This window comes from Camelus ferus, chromosome 32, assembly GCF_009834535.1.
Source record: "Camelus ferus isolate YT-003-E chromosome 32, BCGSAC_Cfer_1.0, whole genome shotgun sequence".
NCBI lineage: Eukaryota > Metazoa > Chordata > Mammalia > Artiodactyla > Camelidae > Camelus > Camelus ferus.
Genome location: NC_045727.1, coordinates 3869068 through 3891040, shown reverse-complemented (window position 1 = coordinate 3891040; position 21973 = coordinate 3869068). Strand labels below are relative to the sequence as shown.

The 21973-nt window shown below is 47.3% G+C and overlaps 1 protein-coding gene across 8 annotated transcripts in view; it reads right to left on the bottom strand.

Annotated features, from left to right (window-relative positions):
* The window catches only part of CUX2 (cut like homeobox 2), a 241094-nt gene that overhangs the window by 89963 nt on the left and 129158 nt on the right, over positions 1–21973 (bottom strand). For 6 of the 8 annotated variants that reach the window (XM_032471785.1, XM_032471790.1, XM_032471787.1 and 3 more), the window contains 2 exons: positions 8733–8843; positions 4957–5004 (listed from right to left, as the gene is read on the bottom strand). In XM_032471785.1, coding sequence (XP_032327676.1) covers positions 4957–5004; positions 8733–8843 — 159 coding nt within the window. The remainder of the gene's footprint in view (positions 1–4956; positions 5005–8732; positions 8844–21973) is intronic. The other 2 variants (XM_032471786.1, XM_032471789.1) reach the window with 2 other exon arrangements.

The following is a 21973-nucleotide window of genomic DNA, read 5'->3' as shown; positions in this document are numbered from 1 at the left end:
CTGTGCCACACTTTGCCACCTAAACCACCCACAGGGGAGGCGGCAGGACCACATCTTTTGCTTTCTTGCAAACCCCTATTTCAACATTTCCTCTCTGCTCCCCCCTGGACAGAACTTCTACTGGGTCTTCTCTTGGACTCCCATCAGCCATTGGGGTTTGTCTGGGAGATGTACCCCAATCCATTGGAAGAAATACAAAGGAGAAGAGACAAAAGCGCAGGACTGCTGACACTCCCCACTGGGCCCCCGGAGGGCCATGCCAGGCCTGAAGCTGAGGAGGCTACGTGCTCTCTGCGTCTCCCGTCACTCTCCCCCAGAACCAGGAGGGGAGAAGGCACGCCCTGCACAGAGATGGAGGCCTAAGAACTTGGTGCTGGGAAAATGAGCCTGCTTTCCTCCTTGGGACGTGTCTCATCACCCAGGACCTCTCTAAGCAGGCTGGGCTTCTCACCAACAGGCAGTCGCATTTCTTACATGGAGGCTGGGCTGGAAGAGGTAGGCAGAGGAACCACCAGGCCGGCTGAGGCCTCTGCTTGGTAAGGGCACAGGGTCACTTGTGCCATGTTCTACTGGTTGAAGTGGAAGCAGGCCCAGATTCAAAGAATGGAGACACAGGCTTCACCTCTTGATGGGGGAACACCAGGACACAGTGCAGGTGTGCAGCCATCACAGGGACAGTGCGACCGTGAAGTTCAGCAAGTAAGAGGAATCTCTTATCCAGGAGATAGACTCCTGGATGTCATTTAAATCACAGGCACTGAACTCCTAGGGACACTATACAAGTATTTGTTGAGTAGACCCACAAGGCACCAAATAGAAGGGTGGCCCTTTCAGTTCTAACACAGATATCTTTCCTCCCTCACACCAGGAAGAGGAGTCAGGTTGACTACAAGGCTGTGACCTTCACTGGGCCTAGTATCTAGAACACGGCCTGGAATGCAGCAGGTACTCAATAAATGTTTGTTGAGTGAATAAATGATTGTATAGACTCAACTAATGATCTAATATGTCTCTTTGTAAGTGGCGTCTTGGCCCCCACTCTGACCTCCTAGAAGGTAGTCATGCCACATGAGCCCCCTCTAACCCTGAGAGGACAGGTTGAGGACATTCTCAGCCCCAAGCAACCAAACACACCCACCCACAATGAGAACAAATGACTTGCTGACCAGTTGACAGAGAATCTCATTGAACCTCATGCAATCCGATGAGCTGTCCCTATTTACAGATCAAAAAATAGTGGCTCAGAGACACGAAGACACATAAGCAGTGTTAGGGTGACTTAGAGCTTGGATGTCTGACCACAACGCTCTCCCACCTGCCCTGGGGGTCAGAGTACATGTCAGCCCCCTTGGTTCCCAAGCTGCTATGTTTCATTCAGGCCCAGGTGAACGTATCTGCTCCAACTCAACTGCAAGGGTTTTCCACCATGCAGGCCACATCTCCTTCATGGCGGAAGAGAAAGGAAGCAGGGAAGAAAAAACTTCCCAGCACTGGCCTTGCCATCTTCTGGCTGGGCCACTGCACACACTCCTCAGAAAAGTTTCACCTCTGATTTAGCATAACAAAACTTTTAATTTAGATGTTTTTATCTCTCTCTCTCCAAGTAAAAATAAGTTTAAAATAATGACTGTAATAAATGAAGGTAATTAATTGTAGTTTGTTCCTTTACTGTCTAGTCAGCTTAATTTTACCTTTTCAACTAATAATGAGAAAATAATTTTTGTGCTCGGAGGGTTAATGATATGTAACTGCGAGAACTGCTAATTGCATGTTGCAATCCATCCATCAACAACCCCATCTGTGCGACTTGATTATGTTTGCTAAATTATTGCTTTGAATTATCTTTCATAAAGCAACTTTTGTAATTAGCGGGGCTTTCGTCTTGCTCTTTTCTCTGCGCGCAAGGATATTCAAACTTTGGCCATTTCAAGCTGTCTCCATTAAGCCACCTTCTCTGGCTGTCTTTGTTTCCCTGAGCAGGGGGAATCAAGACTGTCCTTTAAGCAATCAAGGCGGAGAGGAAAAGCTTCCTTGATTCACAGCAGGGCAAATTCACTTCCTCTCCGCCCCCCTCCCACCAGCGCTAGCGCGCGCGCACGACACACACACACACACACACACACACGAAAGAAAGAAAGAGGAAAAAAGACCACACATATATAGTATGAAAAGATAAAAGGATGCTCAGATTCTGTATACATTCAGGGTTGGTGGAGTGAAATTAAGGAATGAACTTGAACATGCTATATTTCAACAAGAGGCCCGCACTGGGGAAGAAGGAATGACGGGTCCGATATTCAGCCTTGGCGTTTTATGGGTTAGTTTATGTGACTCTGGAAGGTGTTTGCCTCGGGGAATATTCCTGGGAGGTGATTAATGCCCACTTGGGAATCCTCAGCTCCGAGCCCAGAGCCTAGTGGATGGCGAGAGGGAAGCGGTATAAAGGATGAGCCCTCATTAAAAAAATTAAAATGAAAATCAAATTTGGATTATAAACGGCCTGTGTGTCTGCAGTTTGTTCTGGATGAAGAAGATGCTTTTTATTAACACCTTTCTTTGCCGGCACTTCTCCCCTGAGGCGCTGGGAGGGACATGGCAGCCGCAATGGATTAGTCAATAGATCATGAGGAAAGCAGGGGTTTCGGGAATAAAACTCCAGACAAATGTAGTCTTTTTGGTACATTAAAGGGACGATGGAAAACCCTCTTAAGAAAATTAACGAAGTTCTTTGAAGATCCCCAGCTATTAAAACAGTGTCTATTCAACATGCCACATGGGTTTGGTAATGAGAATTCAGCTTTGTCTCTTTTGGTCCCATTAAGACTCTCCTCCTGCACTTACTGAGCACCAACTGTGTGCCAGACACCCTCCACCCTGCCTAGTTCTCAGAATTCCAGGCAACTGCCTTCACCCTGCTTAATTCTTAGAGTTCTTACAGTTAGCCTCAGTTACTAAATGAGGAGAGCTGCAGCTCAGAGAGGTTAAGGAACTTCCCCCAGGCCACACAGCTAGTGTAACAGGCAGTGCTGAGATTCAAGCCAGGCCCATCTGAGTCTGACTGGCATGTGCTTTCCACCACGCTGCACCTGGGTCTTTGGATCATTGCTGAAATCCAATGTTTAACTCTTTCTCCTACTGAAAAGATTACGTAAGTTATGCCTGCTTCCTATAGGCACAGAAAACCCCCTTGTTTTGGATAAAAAGCTTTGAACATCTAGTTAGGTAAGGGGCAGATTCCAGTCCAGGCATAGTGGAGGCCAAATAAACCTGTGTTGAAAGTGACTGATAACAGGACTAATAAAATAACAAGACTTCTAATACGGAAGGCAATGTTCTAAGCACTCCATGGGTATTAACTGTGTTCTTCCTCAGTCATAACCCTACGAAATAGCTATAATTATGATCCAGTTTTGCAGAGTATGAAACAGAGGAAGAGAGAGGTCAAGTGACTTGCCTAAGGTCAAACAGCTAGTAACTGGCAGAGGCAGGATTCAAACCCAGGTTGACTCTGGAGTCTGTGTTCTTCACTCCCGAGCAGCTCTCTATGAGCCAGGCATTGCACCAAACCCTTTCCCTGCATTATATTTCAGTTAATTCTAAAAACAACATGAAAAGATCTATAGTGTCTATTCCCCTTCAACCGACAGGGAAACTGAGGTTCTCAGTGGCTAAAAGAAGCTCCACCGCACCAAGTCAAGCAAGGGAACAGCCGAGAAAGCGATGCTCTACACGAGCGGCTCAATGCCTGTCTTTGGGCTGGGCAGAGGGATCAGCTGCCCGAGAGGGCTTGTGTGCTGAGTGCCCCTCACGGGACCATGAGCTGGCAGATGGGGACCTCTTTTTTTTTTAAAATACAAAGCCTTGACAACACATTCCCAACATTATTGGTCTTCTTTCTGTTTTCTCCCCTCTTTCAGCTTAGGCAACCTCACAACCAAATGAATCAACACTGGATGGCCCTATAAATAAATAAGCACATCAGTCAACTTAGTAATAAAATGAAAGGATGAAAAATATGGAAATCAGCGACATTTGTGTAAATCCAGTTATTGTTTACTTTAATATTGCCTTATGCGCTTATGTGGTTCCAAAGAGATTTCAAGTAACTTGGCAGACGACATACTTAAAATGCATCTCTACTACTGAGCTCTGAGAAGGGCCAATCCTTCTAGGGTCCTGCCTGAATCCAGGGGAAGGCTGAAAAGAGCCCCCTAAAGACAGAATATCTGAGAAATGGCCTCCCCTTCCATTCCCGACTCAGTGTAATTCCATTCTTTTCCTAGCCTGCCTCCTGCGCCAGCCAGACAAGCAGACATTCTCAGAATCCTGGTCACAAAGTCAAGCAAAGGGGAGAAATGGGGGAGGTTCGGCTCCATTCCAGGGCTCCAGGAAGGCAAGAGAAAAAACTGGCTGAAGACAGCTCAGCTGCTGCTAAAGGAACCAGGGCCTATGGGTTGGCAGGAGAGGATGTGAACAGTGCTGATTTTGTACACTGAGAGGGTGGGTGGTAGAGAGGATTTTAGGGCAGGCTGGTGACTGTCTGGATTGATCTGGAAGGCTGCCTTAGAGAATCAAAGCAGAGCAGAATGCCAGGGGAGAGCAAAGGTTACCAAGTTCAAATCTCTGATTTTAAGAACGGGAAACTAAGCCTGGAAGGTAAGGTGGTTCGTTCGAGGTCACAGATATTAGATGCAGCAGAGCATAAGGCTGGGCAAAGTCTAGGGAGCAGGGATTTCTTGGGATCAGACACTGGAATCCCATCAAACAGAACAGAGAACCCATTCTTATCACAACACCACTGGCTGATCTGCAGGCCAAGGGGCAGAGTTTGCAATGAGGGTAGGGAAGTTTCTCCCAAGCTTCCAGAGGCTGCTGGTATTCTCTGGCAACTCCAGATGGGATAGGAGAGGGAACTGGGGAATATTTTTGTGACATGCCACGGGCCTTGGGTCTTACCTCAGCTTGGAAGCTTTTTAATACAGGAGCCACCATCTCTCTGATTTCCTGAAAAAGAGATCAGCGAAGAGTTCACCATGGTGCCACTTGGGACACCCCCATGGCCCCTGCTTGCCGCTCATTGTTGTCCCCCAAATCAGCACTTCCCAAGTGTGTCCTGTGGAACCTGCACTCCATGGGATTTCATAAGGGTTCCTCACATACACACCTACAGATAGACACAAACACATACAAAGGTGCCAAGCCAGATCAGACCGGGACACATCAAGCACATCAAGTTTCTTCCCTGCAGGACTTTCTGGCGCCTTTAATATAATGCACACTGGGCATTTCTGGAAGAGGGAGAGAGGAAGCAGCGTTTCCCAAATGGATTTGATCATGGAATGCTCTTTCGTGCAAAGTACCCTGTGGGACTCGTAGTCCATCATGGGACATTCTTTGGAGTGGAGACGCTCCACACCCAGAACCATGTCATCAAAGTCCCTTCATGAAAACTTTCTGCCCTTTAGGTGTTGCTCGGGGGCTATCTCCTCAGGTTGCCATCTCTGCTTCCTCCAGCAAGACTGCATTTTGCATTTTAGCAACATCACTCTGTAATGTTTCTCTTTCCTCACCAGAATGGCAGTTTCTGGGACCTTGGTTGGGTTACCCTCTAGGCCACCCAGCTCAGAGGAAGGGCTCTGTAAATGTCTGATGAACTATACAGCACTGGGCTCTCTTCAGATGGAAGCCTCCTATTTTTGGACCCTAATTTCCTGCCTTTCACAAGTGACCTTGATGTTCCCAGCCCGAAGGGCTCCCCTGGTGGACTCCCATGAGGTCCCTCCAGCACGCAAAAGGGATGCCTTTTAGAACTGAGTGTCCTGAGATCCCAACCCTACCTGCTCCAGTTTCCTCTGAGACCCACTGGTGACTCTTTCAAACTCTTGCCAGCTATAGCCCACAGAAACCCTATGGGAGGAGGAGCTGAGGGAGCTTGGCAGAGTGAGGAGAGAGGGGGTAGCAGAGAGAAACAGGAAAAGAAGAGATGGGCTGAAGAATATATAAGTTCAGGTGAAGAATAATACCCTTAATTATGAAATAGGGTTGTGTTGCTTCTGTCCCTGGAAACAATCCTTCTTTTGGGTCCTGAGTACCCCTCCTCACTGATTTGTGTCCCCAGTGCTTCCCAGATCTGCTGATACCCTGGGGATCTCCAGGAGGGACATATGGAGTGATGTGATCATAAGGAACGCTGGGTGCACAAGCAGAGCAGTGGAAAAAGAAACTTATGAAAACCTAGGTTGCAGATTGCAAACTCAAATGCCCACAGAGGCTGGAGGAAGCGGACATGAGGGAGACAGACTAGGAGGTCCTATGGCAACTCTCAGGAGAACACAGCACATTTTTAACGGGAATGGCAGCTGCTCAGCTCTTCCTGATGACTGCCACATGGGCATGGAGCCTCTTTGTGGCCAGATCTACCCAATAATCGCAAAAGATCCTGGAAAACCAGGTTTTTGGGTGAAATCTGAGATGCTAAATGTTGGCAACTTCCTGTAAAATTCGACAGATTTTACAGACCAAATAAAACACATTGGCAGGAAACCTTTGGCCCAATTTAGGAAATGTTAGTGCCGGAAGGGGCTGAGAAACCATCTCTCTGGCCCCCTGAATTTACAGAAAGGGACACAGAGGTCTCAAGGGGAGCTGGCTTGCCCAAGGTCCGAAAGAGAATGAATAGCACAGGTGGAATTTGAATGCAGATCAGCAGACTCTCCAAACAGGCTCTCTTCACAACCCCACACTCAAGTGAACTTAGGGGATTCAAATCTGAGGGCTATAGGGGGCGGCTGGTGGGACTTTGGGCCAATGCCAACCATTTCTAGAAGCCCATTTCCCTGCCTGCTTAACCCCTGGGGGAAACTGAGCAAAGGCACCAGGAGGAGGTAAGCTGGGCATAAGCCAGATGATGTTCTTAAATAAAGCCTTGGCATGACTCTTCCCATCAGGAGAGACTAGTTCCAAATATGAGAATTTTCAGAGGCGTGACTATAATAGGAATGGAAACTTATTCCTCCTAATTACATAATTGCATAATTATGCAGTATTAAAATTATGTAAGCTGAACTCAGAGGCTTAAAACCTGGCCTGGATTTCCCTCATCACCTGGGGGTTCCCACGTGGCCTGGGGAAGGAGGACAAGGTGGTGGGCTGTGAAGAGCAGCGGCCGTTTCATCTCTGCCTCTCAGAGACTGGAGTGTCAGAGGCAAAGCTTCTGTACTCTCATTCTGGGCAGAAAAATCAGTTTAAAGACCAAGCTGTTCTCTATTCTAGGAGGGAAGGAAAGGATACTCAGAATCTCCTTCTGCCTTCTTAGCTCCCAGAGCCCAACCAAGGACTTGACTTGGCCTTTCTGATTCCTTACTCCTTTCAAAGCATACCCTCCCCTCAGCTCTCAAACCTGGTTCCTCTCAGACTTGCTCCATGGACGAGTCCTAACTAGACCCTACTTCCCACTCTTGCCTTGGAGAATCAAAGATATTTATGACTTGTGTGAGGAGGATTTCACAGCTAAGAGAATGACCCCTCTGTGCTCATGCGCCTGATTCCTGGGCAGGCCTGCCTCTTCTCCAGCTTCCCATGGTCCCCTCCTCTATCAGCAAGATGGCGACAGGACCCCGAGGTGATTCTAAACAGAGTGGGATCAACATGTTCAAGTCTGATACCTCTGGAATAGGAGACCCTGCCTGGTCCTCCTCCAAAATCCAAGCCACCTCAGCAGGTTAGGACAGAGAGAGAGAGAGAGAGAGAGAGAGAGAGAGAGAGAGATAGAGATCAACTGTTAACCCTCTGGGGACCAAAGAGAAGCACAGCTTTAGGGGTGGGTGGGGCATCTGTTTCCTATAATGGTTCTGATGGGTTACATCCCTGCCAACATTATATGGAGTCAGAAGGTTTTCTTTTTCCTATCTGTGTTTATTCTCATCATTTTTGGAGAGGAGAGGGGAGGTAATTAGGTTTATTTGTTCATTTAATGGAGGTACTGAGGATTGAACCCAGGACCTCATGCGTGCTAGGCATGTGCTCTACCACCGAGCTATACCCTCGCCTGTATTCTCATCACCTTTTTTTTTTTTTTTTAAATCTGAGAAGCAACAGGGGGCATGATAGAGGAGGAAAAGGAATTCACACATTTACGCCTGTGAAGAAAGAAACTTGTCCATTCTGGTCTCTTCCCCTGGGGGGCTCTTACATTGCGGGGGCTGGTCATTATCTGGACCACCCTCATGGCAGCTGGGAAAGACAAAGCTGGTGGCTGGAGCTGCAAAGGAGGAGGTGAAGGGGAAGAATGAGGCACGTTTATGGGGTGTGGGGAGACAGTTTCAGAGACGGAGATCGAGAGAAGGACCGGAGAGGGTGATCGAGTCTACAGCCGTCATCTCCCAGATGCCAATGGGAAAGCAAAATAAGATCAAGAACTCTAGACAAATTGTCTTTGCCGTCAAGGCCAAGTATTTGACTTAGACATTAACATGAGGGGAAAATGGATGTTTTATAGAGCCCTCAAACACAATGACTTCCATGGAAAAGCATCCTGCCCTTACTCTAGACAGCACCGCTGAGCACCACCATACCAAGAAACACTAAAAGGACGGGGGCTGTAATTTTTCTTTGTGGCTAATTAGCTTCTTTTCTTGTTAGTCACTTATGTCTACAGTTTTCAAAATATAGTTTGAACAGAGAAAAATCTGCATTCCTACTGAGTTAATTCTATAACAGCAACTATACTGTACCTCAGGTACATTTTTCTTAAATTCCCGGCGGAGTTCAATTAAATGTTTATGAGAATGTTCACTCTCCTCCTGCCGTGCAGACAGCTCAGAAGCGACGGAATTAAGCTCCTTCTGGAACAATAGAAAAAAGAGAGAAAGAGAAAAGAAAAAGATTTTTTTTCCTTCTTCTCCTCTTTAATCATCGTACAAAACAGCATTCCGAACAAGTTTTCTTAACTTACAAAAAGCTGAGAAAAGACAAGATATTGACTACTGGCACAAATGAATAATTTACGAAACTGAGGATGCAACCAAAAAAAAAAAAAAAATCTAGGACAGCTTTTTTTTGCTTGTCGGAAGTCAGGCCAGATCAATAATCTCCCATAAAGTTGGGTGGAGTTTTTTTTTTTTTTCATTTCTCCCCTACCCCTCTGCCCCACCTCTTAAATTTCCAAAGGAGTGATGGCATAAGCTTGTCAGTAACTGTAGAAAACATCTCCAAACCGTGTCAAAATAGTAAAGTACGGCATATTGTATGGGCATATTATAGTGTAAGAAAGTGCTGTCGGCAGCTTTCATATATCAGAGGTGGGAACTGTTCCAACTATGACTTACTTACACTTAAGGGTTCATAAATACGCCTTTTAAGATATAGATGGCTTTTTAATTTCAGTAGATTTTGGAAAAATGAAGGTGCCAATAAGAAGCAAGTTGACCTTTTGTGTATCCTGCAGTAAATCATTTAAGGTCCACTTCAAGTATAAGAAATATTTCACTGAAGACTCCTGAATTCAGAAGAAGAGGATTGGAAGGAGCCTTGCCTGCTTATGTGCAGTGAGGGCTTTAGACCGGGTTTTTACAGGATGTACCATGGAGGGAAAAAAAGAGAGTGAGGAATGGAAGCTGGGCATGCTCCAGCTCACACATGACAGACAATGTCTGCTGGTCGTATATGTATATTTGATCACCCCTCTCGCAGCTTTCTTCACTTTAACGGTGGCAGTTTCACAAGGGGAGTACAATTCACCATGAGTTGTCATGGATTTCATTTGCATAATTCAAGAAATGTTCTGTTTATGTGGTCTGCTGCTTTCTTGCACCATCTCGAGATGGGCTTTTTTTCTGGACCATAACTCGAGGAGCATTTCTGTATATATCACCCGATTATATTTGCAGCAATCAAGCCCCATAATTTCCTAAATCCGGTGATGCAATAAATTTCTGCAATCAGATTTATTAAAAACACACACGCAGATGCGAGAGTGTATTTCTAGGGTGAACTCTTTAATCTAACATATGTATGATGAGGCCCGGCACCGTGTTGAAAGACCCCATTTGTCATCGCTAATACGCATTCATCTCGCACACACAATGAAACACTTTTACCATTAGATAATGAAATAAAAGTACTATTAACCCACTGCAAATCCTTTTTCCTCTAAGAGACGAAATGCATGGTAATTGTCTTATATCATGTCTGAGAGTCGGTAAATCTGCGCACCACAGCACCATAAGCCTCGTGCCCATCGGAGGCTGGAGAGTCTACCCCAAACCCGGGATAAGTGTCTTTGCCTATGGAGCCTTTGGGAGAAGTCATGCAGGGAATTTCTATTTCTGGAGAAATGTCTAACCTCTTTGGAGAATCATGAGACTAGAAGGGAGGTCAAGGCAAAAAAGTAGCCGTTTAAAATAGAGGGGCAAGGGACTCGGAGTTGTGGCGCTCTCCAGGGTCCTGAAATCAGCCCTGTGCCACAGTACACCAACTCCAAGGTGAAGGGGCTTCTAGTCCAAATGCCCCATGGAATTTTGAGCCAGGTGAGAGAGGAGAGGAGAGAGGGAAACAGAAACAACTTCTGACAGTCTGCCAAGGTGACAGGGAAAATAAGGACTTTAGGTTTATCATCATTTAAAAATAATGTAGTTTCCAATAAAGAAACCACAATTGACCATGACCAAAATATCAAGTGACTAGGGAGAGATCTGTATTCACAATAAGACTGATCAAAAGTAGACAAAAAGCAACCAGGTGACGCAGCCAGGTGGACAGAACCTCACTTAGCAGGAGAGAAGGAACTGGAGTGTCATGGCAGAGTGCTCAGTTTTTCTTAGTTTTTCTCATCTATCTTAAAGATAAAGATGTGATTTTTACATTGCTACAGGACAAACAGAACTAGGACCTGGGCTAACATCACTCAGTTCAGGATGATCACGTATCTGACAAAATGTTCTTATCTCTGGGATACTGCCCCTCCTTGCTTCCCAGTAACCAATATACCTGGTGGGGTCTGGACTTTGACTCCTCATTTAAAATCTCAAATATCAAAGGTTCCAAAAGGAAATCTCAGGGCAGGATAAGTTCAACTGTCTGATGTGCTGCCACGCGACTGCACCAGCTCCCTCCACCCGAACCTCCCAGGTTGCTGGCAAGTGGAAATCTCCCTGCTGCGTCCACACTGCAGACAGAGCAGAGGTGAGACCAGATGGGAGCATTATCAGCAGGCCTCCAGCCCCAGAGCGACACAAACCCAGTTCTCAGTGTCTTTCCTGCTCATCCCTAGAAGAGCAGACAATGTGACTGACGTCCACGTTCTCCTCAACACCGCCTACATCTATTCTCATCCTTCAACCCTGAATTCTTGCCACATTTCTAGGGTAAGTATACGAACAACAACAACAACAGTAATAGTAAACAACCCATCATTTATTGGGTGCTTGCTTACATGTACCAGGCACCATGCTAAGCTCCCTACATACACCACCTCATGTGACAAACACATTAACATGTCTGTAAGGTGATTCAAGCAGGGACTAAGAAACAAATTACATTCAATTCTAATAATTCAGGTGTGGGGTATCTCCTTGGCGGATTGTGAAGGCCAAATTGAAAAGCCCTGCTCTGCACAGGGCTTCTGCTCCACTTCCCCACTGACAGGGGTGGGGGTGTTTAGGGAGTTTGTTTCAAATGATATATGTGTAAAGTGTCAAGCACGGTACTAAGTGTTCAAGAATTGTCAGCTGATATTAACTTAGACAAACTGAGAGCTCAGAAAACAGCTCACTAGATCAGTGATTCTGAACTCTGGATTTCACAAGTCAGTAAAAATCTCCCTCTTCCCACACCTGCAAGAAAAGGATGACAGAATATTGCCAACTTTTACTCTATCAAGCAAAGACATTAAAAATCACTCCTTCCCAACCTAAAAGATACGTTATTTGAACATAAACAAAGCAAGACAGGCAAAATGACGGGATTGACTGTGAAAATCTGTTAAAATAAACACATTTAAAATTTTTAAAAGCTCAAAGCACTGTATTTATTTTGAAGGAATGCAAAAACTCTTATAAACATAAACCAGCACCGATCTGAAGTTGAGTTTTAGAAACACCACGTACATACACAGCTAGCAGAGCCTCTTCTTTGATGATCAAGCAGAACCTGGGATCCCCTCCCACCCGGCCTCCAGCCCCCAGCCCTAGGGGAGCCATGATTAACACAGCCCCAGACTTTGGGCCAAGCCCAGGCGGGGAGGAGACTCATCTGATTAACCGGCCATCAGCAGCAGACAGACAGCCCGGAGCCCGGCGCAGACCATTCAAATAATGATCATCATAAACAGCCCATTTGCAACTAAAAAGAAATAATTTTAATGAGCTTGAAGCAGATGATAGATGCAGCTGAGGCTCGGGCCAGTGTGCAGAGAGAAAGGAAGCTGGGACCGAGCCGTACCCAGGACCAGCAGTGGCAGGAAGAGGCTGCGGCAGGGAGGAAGGCACCTTCTGATGGGACCCCCAGCCCTGCTGCTCCCCCAGAGGAAGTGCCCACTGCCTGGGGAGTACCCCTAGCTCCGAGACGGTCTGCCACCAGCTTGATGGACAACCTTGGAACTCAGACCTCCAAGGCACTCAGGGTCTTGGAATATATGAACCAGAAGGAACCTCTGAGGTTGTCCAATCCATCATCGTCCGAACTTCAACCACTCATACCCCTCTGCATGCATTTTGCTATACTGATATTCCACACGAATTACTATTCACTTAATTACTTTATATTTACCTTCAAACTGACTCCTATTTATTTCTTTTTGATTGAGATATGCATAGCTTTACGTTCAATTTTAAGTTCAAATTTTTACACCCTTATAACCACTGTCCAGCTAGAGATACAGGATATTCATATACCCAGCACCTCAGAAGACTCCCTTGTGCCCTCTCGTAGTTAGTACTGCCTAAAGGTAACCATCATTCTAACCCTAGCATCACAAATAAATTTTGCCTGTTTCTGACCTTCACGTAATGACTCTCTTTTTTTCTTAACCTAAATAAGTACTTTTGAAAAGGAAATTCTTTTTATCATTAGAGGAGCCTATGCCATAAATAGATGGTAGTCTTTAAAATAAAAGTACAATGAAAACAAAGCACTGCTGCCTGTCTTTGTTATAAAAGGAGGTTGGCAAGTGCTGGGAGGTGTTAAAGGTAGTATAGAGCCAAACAGAGACCTTCTTGTTCAAATGAGAAAGAATGGATGACTGCTGAGAAGGGAGAGCTGTGCTTCCTGACTTAAGTCAGTCCTTTCTAATGCCAGGTCTACTTACATTCATCTCACGTCCTACCAGTGGGTGTAAGTCCCAAACTTTCGTTAACACTAATTGAATCTGATTCTCCCATTCCGAAAATGAGGAAACTAAGGCAAAGATAGTTTAGGCTGTCTGCCCAAGCCACAGTGCTGGTTAAGAGGTTGGATCCTCAGAGGGGAGGGTAGTTCCTGGGTGGAGAAGCAAAACTATTGGTTATGGGGAGAGAAAGTTGAACATTCTCAGTTCAACTGTTTCCCCACCAGGAAGGACTGGGAATCTTACAAGACTACCTAGTTTTGAAAGAAATTTAACACTGATTGTGACCTGAAGTGTCAACGATGCACAGAGCTTTGAGCTAGATGGTATGTTCTTATAGAGGAAATACACGTGAGACACAATCTGAGTTGTGTATGTGCATGTCAGTTCCCCTGGCACGTGCTCACACTCTTCTCAGCTCCAAAGACACCCCCGCAGTCAGACACATCCCCCTAATACCAACTCTGAGAAGAGAACTTCTAAAGACGATGCAGTGATTGTTGGGGACCAGGGGTTAAGGAATTGAGGACTTCAGGTGTTCCCATGCTTTGAAGGGGTTTCATGAAGGGAAATAAACTCTTCCTCAACATGTCCCTCCCCTGCTCAAAACCCACCTCTGGCTCTCCACTCCTCTAGGACAATCACCACACTCCCCATCTAGGTGTCACTGGGTCCCTGCCAGTCCTTCCCATCTCTCTCTCTCTGTTTCCTTTTCAACCATACTGAATTCCTTGCAGGAATCCAAAGGCACCATGGTCTCACAACTCCACGGCTCAACAGCCTTCCTTTCTTCAGTGCAGATGATCTCATTCTGTCTTTTGGCTTAAACGCCCCTCTTCCAGGAAGGCTTCCTGGACCCTCCCTCCAAGTCTGGGCTTTTCCTTTGTGCCCGTTATCCCTTTCTGATATTTGCCATCAGACTTTATTTTTTAAAGCCCTAGAACCTTTTCCTCAAATGGAATCTTACACAGAAGTTCCCTACAGAAAACAACAGCTCATGGATAACATTTCTGTATGATTATTATATATATGCTAGTATTTGTGGAATGTACCAAGCACTTTATGCATATTACCTCCTGTAAGGATGCATGGAATAAGTGGCAGTTGAGATTCTAGGCCAGGTTTGGAAAACAAGGATGATCAGTGGTTATGACTCAATATAGTCACCAGCGAACCAAAACATAAACCTGGGACTCTGCTTTCTCTTTACTGCAAGGAGATGCAACCAGAGATGTTGGACATTCAGCCATCCATCTACCCATTCAGCCATCCATCCACCCATTCAGCCATCCATCCATTCATCCATGATCTCGTGTGCTAGGCATTAGATAAGAGGGGTGACAAGGATGAAATCAGATACAGTCTGTATCCTTCAAGAGCTCAGAAATCAGAATAGATAAGTTAGGGAATAAATAATTCTGGTAAAAGGGACAAAGGCCATCATGTTAAGACATCACCTCCAGGGCAGACCTGGGGAAGAGGAAAACCCTAACATATCCCCTAAATTGCCTCTGAGTAGTTATGGAAACTGATGGGGCAAGGGAAAGATAAGAGTTTTACCTACTTGTACTAATTAAATTGCTGTGTGGTTCCCAACTTGGGCAGGGGCTGCCAGTACCTAGTAAAGTGTTACCCAGGCTGGAAGCCCTTTATCCAACACCCATCCAATCACCCAACCAACCATCCATTTATCTACTCATCCAATCATCCATCCATCCATTTATCTAACAGATCATCCATCTTCCAACTGATCATTCGTCTATTCATCCAGCTGATGATCCAACATCCATCTAACCAATCACTCAACTAGCCATCAGTCCATCCACCCATCCCTATCTAATCATCCATCTAACTACTGAGCCCCAGTTCTCTGCCAGGCACAGTGCTAGGTACTGATATACAGAAACCAACCAACAGAGAGCCTGTCCTTGAGGAGTTCACAGTGCAGTGGAGGAGACAGACAGACAGGTCAATTCCAACACTGTGTGCCTAAGTATAATATGAGAAGTATGAATAAAGTATCATGGGGACACAGAGGGCAAGGTGGCTTGCTGTGATAGGGGGAAAGAGTCACCAAGGTGGGAACAACTGACCTGCGTGCAGTGGATGAGTTGGTTAAAGAAGACAAGCATCCCAGGCAGAGGAGATGAGATTACTGTGATGGTCCCCTAACCAGTCTTTCTGTTCCTGTCTTTAGTTTTCTTCTTAACACATAACACTATCAAACATAGTATGTATTTTACTTACTTAAATTGTATTTACTAGAATGAAAACTCCATGACAGCAAGATAGAAATTTTGGTCTTTTGCTCCATATTCTCAGTGCCTAGAACAGTTCCTGATACATAGCAGGCACTCTAGAAATGTTTGTTGGTCAAATAAGTGAATGAATGAATACTGTATGTCAGAAACCCTGAAAGAGCCTGGTCTGTCTGGGACACAATGACAATGATCAGAGACTACAGACCTGTGTCCCAATTTTGGCTCTGACCCCTCACTAGCAGCATGACCTTGGACAAGAGACTCAATCTCAGTTTCTGGGTCTGTAAAATGGGGCTAAAAATTTGTGCCCTTAGGGTTGGTTACTGCGAAGATCCCTTGAGAACCAGTTTGAAATTAGGTAAGGTGCTCGGCACAATGTCTAGAATCTTCAGGGTTCATACCCTCTCCAAAGGAATGTCAGTCCCTCAAGGGTGGGGACTGTGCCTGTCTCGTTCACAGCCATAGCCACAGGTTCTAGCTCATAAAAGGCAGATGCATAAAAGGCACACAGAAACACTTGTTAGTGAATGACTGTTCGTAAATATAAGCCTGAGAAGTCCTTTGTGGCAGGAGCAAGGTGGGGCCCTCTTTGGTAGGGGGCCAAACATCCCATTCTGCATCTGGGGTTCATGGAGCCACTCAGGCCTCAGAGGCTGGCTCTAGGAGGGGGCTGGGGGATGACCTGGGATGGAGGGCACATGCTGGCCTGCCACAAGCAAGGAGACAAGACGGATGGCTCCGCAGCCCGCGGAGATGGATAACTGAGCTGCGGCTGAGAGACAGCCCAGGTTACCAGAGCCATCCATCACTCCCTGCACAGTATGTAAATTTCCAATGCCAAGATGTATTGGGCCAATTATCTGAGGCCAGGGCAAGGGGCGGAGTCTATGAGAGAAATAGTTCCTAGTCAAGCTGGCTTTACTGCATTCCATTAGCTGGGCTGGGGGTGATAGTTCACACTCCAGTCAGGGTCAAAGAGCCCACTGAGAGGACTGTGGCCAAACCTGGAGGCCTGGGTGTGTGGGTGAGGCTGCCAACAACTTCTTAGCAAACTCCCAGTGCAGTGGTAACAATAATATAATAACTGTCCCATAGAGGGCTTACTTGGTCCACGTTAACTGGCATACAAAAGTTCATTTAATTTTCCCAACAGTGCTTGGCGTGCAGTGGATTCTCTAGAATCATCTGTTGAGGGAGCAAATGAATGGTCCTACGATGCAGGGGCCATTTTACACATGGTAGCTGCAGAGAGACAAAGCCACTTGCCAAGGACACACTTTCTTCTGGATTCTTTCCTCCAGATGCTCACAGGGCAAACTTTCCCTGACCTCTCTGTCCTAGACAACAACTCATGTGGCTTGAAGACCAACAGTGTGGCTGGACCTGGTCAGTCTCTCTGTCCAACTGTTTGTCCAACTGTCTATCCATCCAGTCACCGACTAACATACTGGACTATAATTTAAGCACCTACAACGTTGCCCAGAACATGCCAGACCCAGGTCCTGCCCGCCCAGAGTGTCTGGTCATATAGGGAGCACAGAGCACAGACAATTAAATTGTGCTCCACCAGGTCCTCCTAGCAGCTCCCAAAGCACTGGCTTCCAGAAAATCCAGGTGGCAATTTGTCTGTAGCTGGAGACAGGCCAAAAGCCCACATTAGGCAGAGAGGGTTCAAGTCCAGACACTCTTACTTACTGGCTCTGTGAGTTTGGGTAGACTCCTGGCCTCTCTGCATCTACAATTTACTGCTGTAAAATGGAGTCACGGCATGCCCTCCCTCTTGGGGGCGCAGGCAGGATGAGAGGCTTGAGGCTGGCAGGGGGCCAGGCTGCAAGAGGTCCCCTGAAGTGCCAACCAAGTGTTCAGGGGTCAGGGCTGGCCCTTGAGCTGGGGCCACTGCCAGCTCTGAGCCCCAAGGGGGCAGCAAACTCCCCTGCCCTGGTATGGGGCTGAGGTCCAGGGTTGTGGAGGGGACACTGCTCTCATCAGCAAGTCCTTTCAGCCTGATCCAACCATTTCAACCTCTCTACTGCTGCCACCCCGGGTTAGGCACGCCTAGGTGACCAGGGGAGCCTCCTCACTGGCCTCCCCACTGCTGGCCTCACCCTCCTACAGTCCCGTCCCCACCCGACAGCCACAGGGGTACTGTTAAGCCCAAGTCATATCCTGTCCCTTCTCTGCTCAGAGCCCTTCCCTAGCTCCCACCTGACATCATCAAGGCCAAAGTACTGACCTCAATGTCAAGGCCCCACGTGACTTATTTCTGGTCTCCCTTCCTTCTACTCCTCCCTCCCTCACTCTCTTTCAGTCACACGGGGTCTTGGCTGACTCTTGAACACACCAAGCACATACCTGCCACAGGGCCTTTGCACTGGTTGTTTCTTCCGCCTAAAATGCTGTTTTCTCAGAATTCCTTGCGGGTCTTCTCCTTCCCTCCTCAGTCTCGGCTCTTACACCACCGTCTCACAGAGGCCTGTCCTACCATCCTATTTAAAATAGCAAGCACCTCCTCCCTACTTCCTGTGTTCTCTCTGCTTATTTCTCTAAATGGCACTTGCCATCAACCAATTTATGTAGTTACTGCTCTATTTATTTATCGCCTGTTTCCATCGGCCACCCTCCTTGAATGTCAGCTCCAGAAGGATGTGGACTTTGTCTATTTGGGTCACTGTTGTTTTTCTGATGCTCAATACACAGTAGGTGCTCAACATTTGTTGAATAAATGAACAAATGAATAAAGGAACAAATTAAAGATGTGTTGGCCAACTCTGGCCCCAGACCTCTACCCCTAGCAGTTGCCCCCCCACCAACTCCCTGGGCCCTACCCTACCCCCAAGCATCAGCCAGGAAAATAAGCCAGTTCCTGCTGCAGGCGGGACCTGGAGGTGGCTGTCCTTGAGAGAGGATGCCAATCAAACACCTAATTATCTCGCCACGAACCCGGGAGCCACATCCGATCACTTCCTCCTGCCCTTGATTGCTGCTTTATATTCTGGAGTTCTCAGAATGTAAAACCTCGTGACACCAGGAAAATAAAGTAGCCTCCACTCTGGTATGTGTCAGATGAGGGGCCTGGGACCCCACGGACGCCCTGTTAGGGCTAACACACCTGGTCCAGCTGGGTGAGCTGGCCAGGCAGCTCCTCTCTGCACTCTCCCCTCTCCTGTGTTAAAAAGGCAGGGGTGGGGGTCACATCAAGTCATCATGCAGTCACTCATTCCAGTGTATAGCGAAGGCACTTGCGAGGGTCATCCTATCATAGGACCTAGTGCTGACTATATGGGGTCACTTTTCACGCTTTGGCTGTCTCATCTCCTAGCCTCTCCCAGACAGGGAAGACAAGTCTCAGAGGGATGATGTCGCTCACCCAAGACAGGCAGAAGCAGAGCTGGGCCTTGAACGCTGGTGCCCTCTTCTCCAAGCCACAGCACCATCGCTGAAGTCTGTGCTACTTTTAACATCTATTCTCAAATTCAGTTCTCTGAGAAGCCCCTCTTTTGAGGTGGGGGATATTGGGTGCTGGAAGAAGGTCTATGGAAACCTCAGAAAGCTCTGGAAAGGTTTACTGGTGTCTAGGGCTAAGGCGCACAATCCAGGTGGGGAAGGAAGCAGTTACTGAGCAGCTGCCCTGTGCTAGGTGGGTTCTAGGGGCCCCTGCAGCTCAGTGGTGGGAGACAACAGTCACACACACGTCAGGTGGTGTCCGGACGGAAGCTCACTGGGAAGCCTTGTGGACCAGAGAATGAGCCTGGAGGCCGGGAGAGCAGAAGTACCACCTCCTGCTACGGGCCAGGTGGGCGAGGGCGAGGGGGGCGACAAGTGGGAGAGAGGTGATGAGTTTGGGGGACCCGCTAGAAAGGAATCAATGCCACTTGGCAACTGGGAGGATCAGCTAGAGGAGGCTGAAGGTGAGATGGAGAGAGAAAACAGCTGGGCAAACTAACGAGGGGTTCACACCAGGCGTCCTCGGGCCCTCCACAGCTCATCCCTTCATCTGCTGTTGGCTTTGGCAAATGCCAGACCTCCCGCGGCCGCACTGTTTCACTGGTTAAGTAAGGCCAAGGATGTCCGAGGGGTTACTGAGAGGACCCGAAGAAATTTGGAGATGCAATTTCTTCTTAAACAAATCGGAGGAATTAGTGTTTAATAAGTGCTCTGTGGAATCTAGTTTGTAAGCATGAAGACAAACATTTTTAAAGAAAAATATTTTGTAGGGGTGACCAAGAGGAAAAGGGAGCCAGAGTTCCAACTAAATGCCCCCCATTTCTGCTGTTGGTCCTGACCTGCTGGGACTGGGACACCCCTTAAAGCCAGCCCTAACTTGGCTGCGTCCCATACATGACGCCTATTCTTCTCTGAGTCGGAAGACATTTACTTGAGCGATGCCACCTCCAGGAAGGAGCCCTAGATGGCATAGGGGTTACCCAGGCAGGGTCATCTGAGGTCCCTATAAGCCTCCTACTACTCAGACAACCCCACGACTGAGCCCCTTGTCCCAGCCTGCTGTCAACATCTTGATAAAAAGTCTAACTGGCTGCTTCCTGTCCAGGGTGGGGGTCTTATTTCACACCAAGCTGTGTACGGTCCTGATATACAACTCTTCCACTTCCTGTGAAGGGGGTGGGGGGGAGGAAGAAGAAAGCCTGGTTTTTAATTTTGAATTAACATCCCTTTTGATCTACCTATATTTTATTAAAATGCTTACCACCCACGTAATGTAAAATTCCCATGGAGCTGACTTTAATTACCTGAAACTGTACCCAGGACCCCCGCCTGCCTTCCTGTCACAGTTAAGAAAAGTCATGGACAGGGCGGGCACGAGTCCGACTGGGGAAATTCGAAGAGACTCTGATCCTTTCTGCAAAAGGGGGTGTCCTTTCCTTCCCCTCAACCACAAGAGGTCATTTCCCAAAACAATACAGATGAGACCTTTCCCTCCAAATGCTCTCTCCCTAGACCCGAGCAGACTTTCATCTCTGTATGTGGAGGCATAACAGAGCCTCCTCCTACCAACAGACACACAGACAGTCTGTACAGAATTGAATTTTTACTGTATTTCTCGACTAGGTGAAAACTCAAGAATGACAGACTGGCCTATCCTAGACCAGGGACTTAGTCTCTCCAGAGCCGAAAGGGGCCCAGGACACAGGCTACTCACCTTCCTGGCACAGGGCCTAGACAAAGGCCTGCGAGTGTGGGCTGGGTTCGAATCCTGATGCTGCCACTCTCTAGCTGGGAGATCCTGACGCCTGAGCCTCAGTCCCCTGATCTGTACAACAGCACCATCTCAGCTAGAGATGGGGGCTGGACGTCAAGCTGAGCTACCCAGAAGCGGAGCAGAGCACTGGGAGGGCAGCAGCTCTGCAGCCCGGGGTTCAAATCCTGCTGGTTACACCTTCCAGCTCTGACCCGGGCAAGTCACTGCACTTCAATGAGCCTCAGTTTCCCCACCTGTAGCATGAGGATAATAATAATACTAAACAAATCCCAGGCACGTCTCACTCTTAAATATCTCCAACTGTCCAGAAATAATAACCGCCCCTGCTGCCGCCTTCGTCCAAGCTGCCACCATCCCTCGCCTGGACTATTTCTGGGGCCTCCTCCCTTCCCTCTCAGCTCCCACCCTTACCTGCTACAGCCCAATGTCCAGGCAGCAGCTGGAGTGAGCTGTTCACAACATGAATTAGCTCTTGCCTCTCCCTGGCTTGAAACTCTCCCATGATTGATCTGCCATGGGCTTAGATTAGAATCCAGACTCCCCACTGGGGCCTACAGGCTGCGGCCACTGCTCAAGGTTCCAGCTTTATGTTGGGGAGACATCGCTCCCCAACTCTATGCCCTCCAGCCACACTGGTGGCCTCTATCCTCCAGTGTGCCAGCCTCTCTCCCACCCTCAGGACATCTGCCTGGGCAGTTCCATTTATCCGCAGTCCCTTCCCACCCCACCAACTCTAGCACACCTACTTAGTGGGGTGCTCCCTGCCCCCATCCCCAAACTCTAAAGAAGATCCACCTCCTCCTTATTCCTTTTTCACAGAGCTTTCACCACCATTTGCAAAGATAAACTAAAACTAAAACTAAAAGCTCCAGGAGGGCAGAACTTGTGTCTCTCGTTCTCTGTATTTCCAGCATCTGGCCCTGTGTCTGGCGCACAGTGAAGCTTAATAGACACTTTTTGAATGAGTGTTCGCCTAAGTATAATGAATATGAAAAGATTTTGATAATTACAAATGCTTCACACAAATAAAACAAAAATAACAATTCTTTAAAAGTGGAAATATCTTATTTTGGGGCAAAGAGGCAAGAAAGAAAGGGTGAGAACAAGGAGGAAAGAGAAGAGAAAAGCAAGGGTGGGAGAAAATCCAGGATTAATTAGGTGGAACCAGTGTGC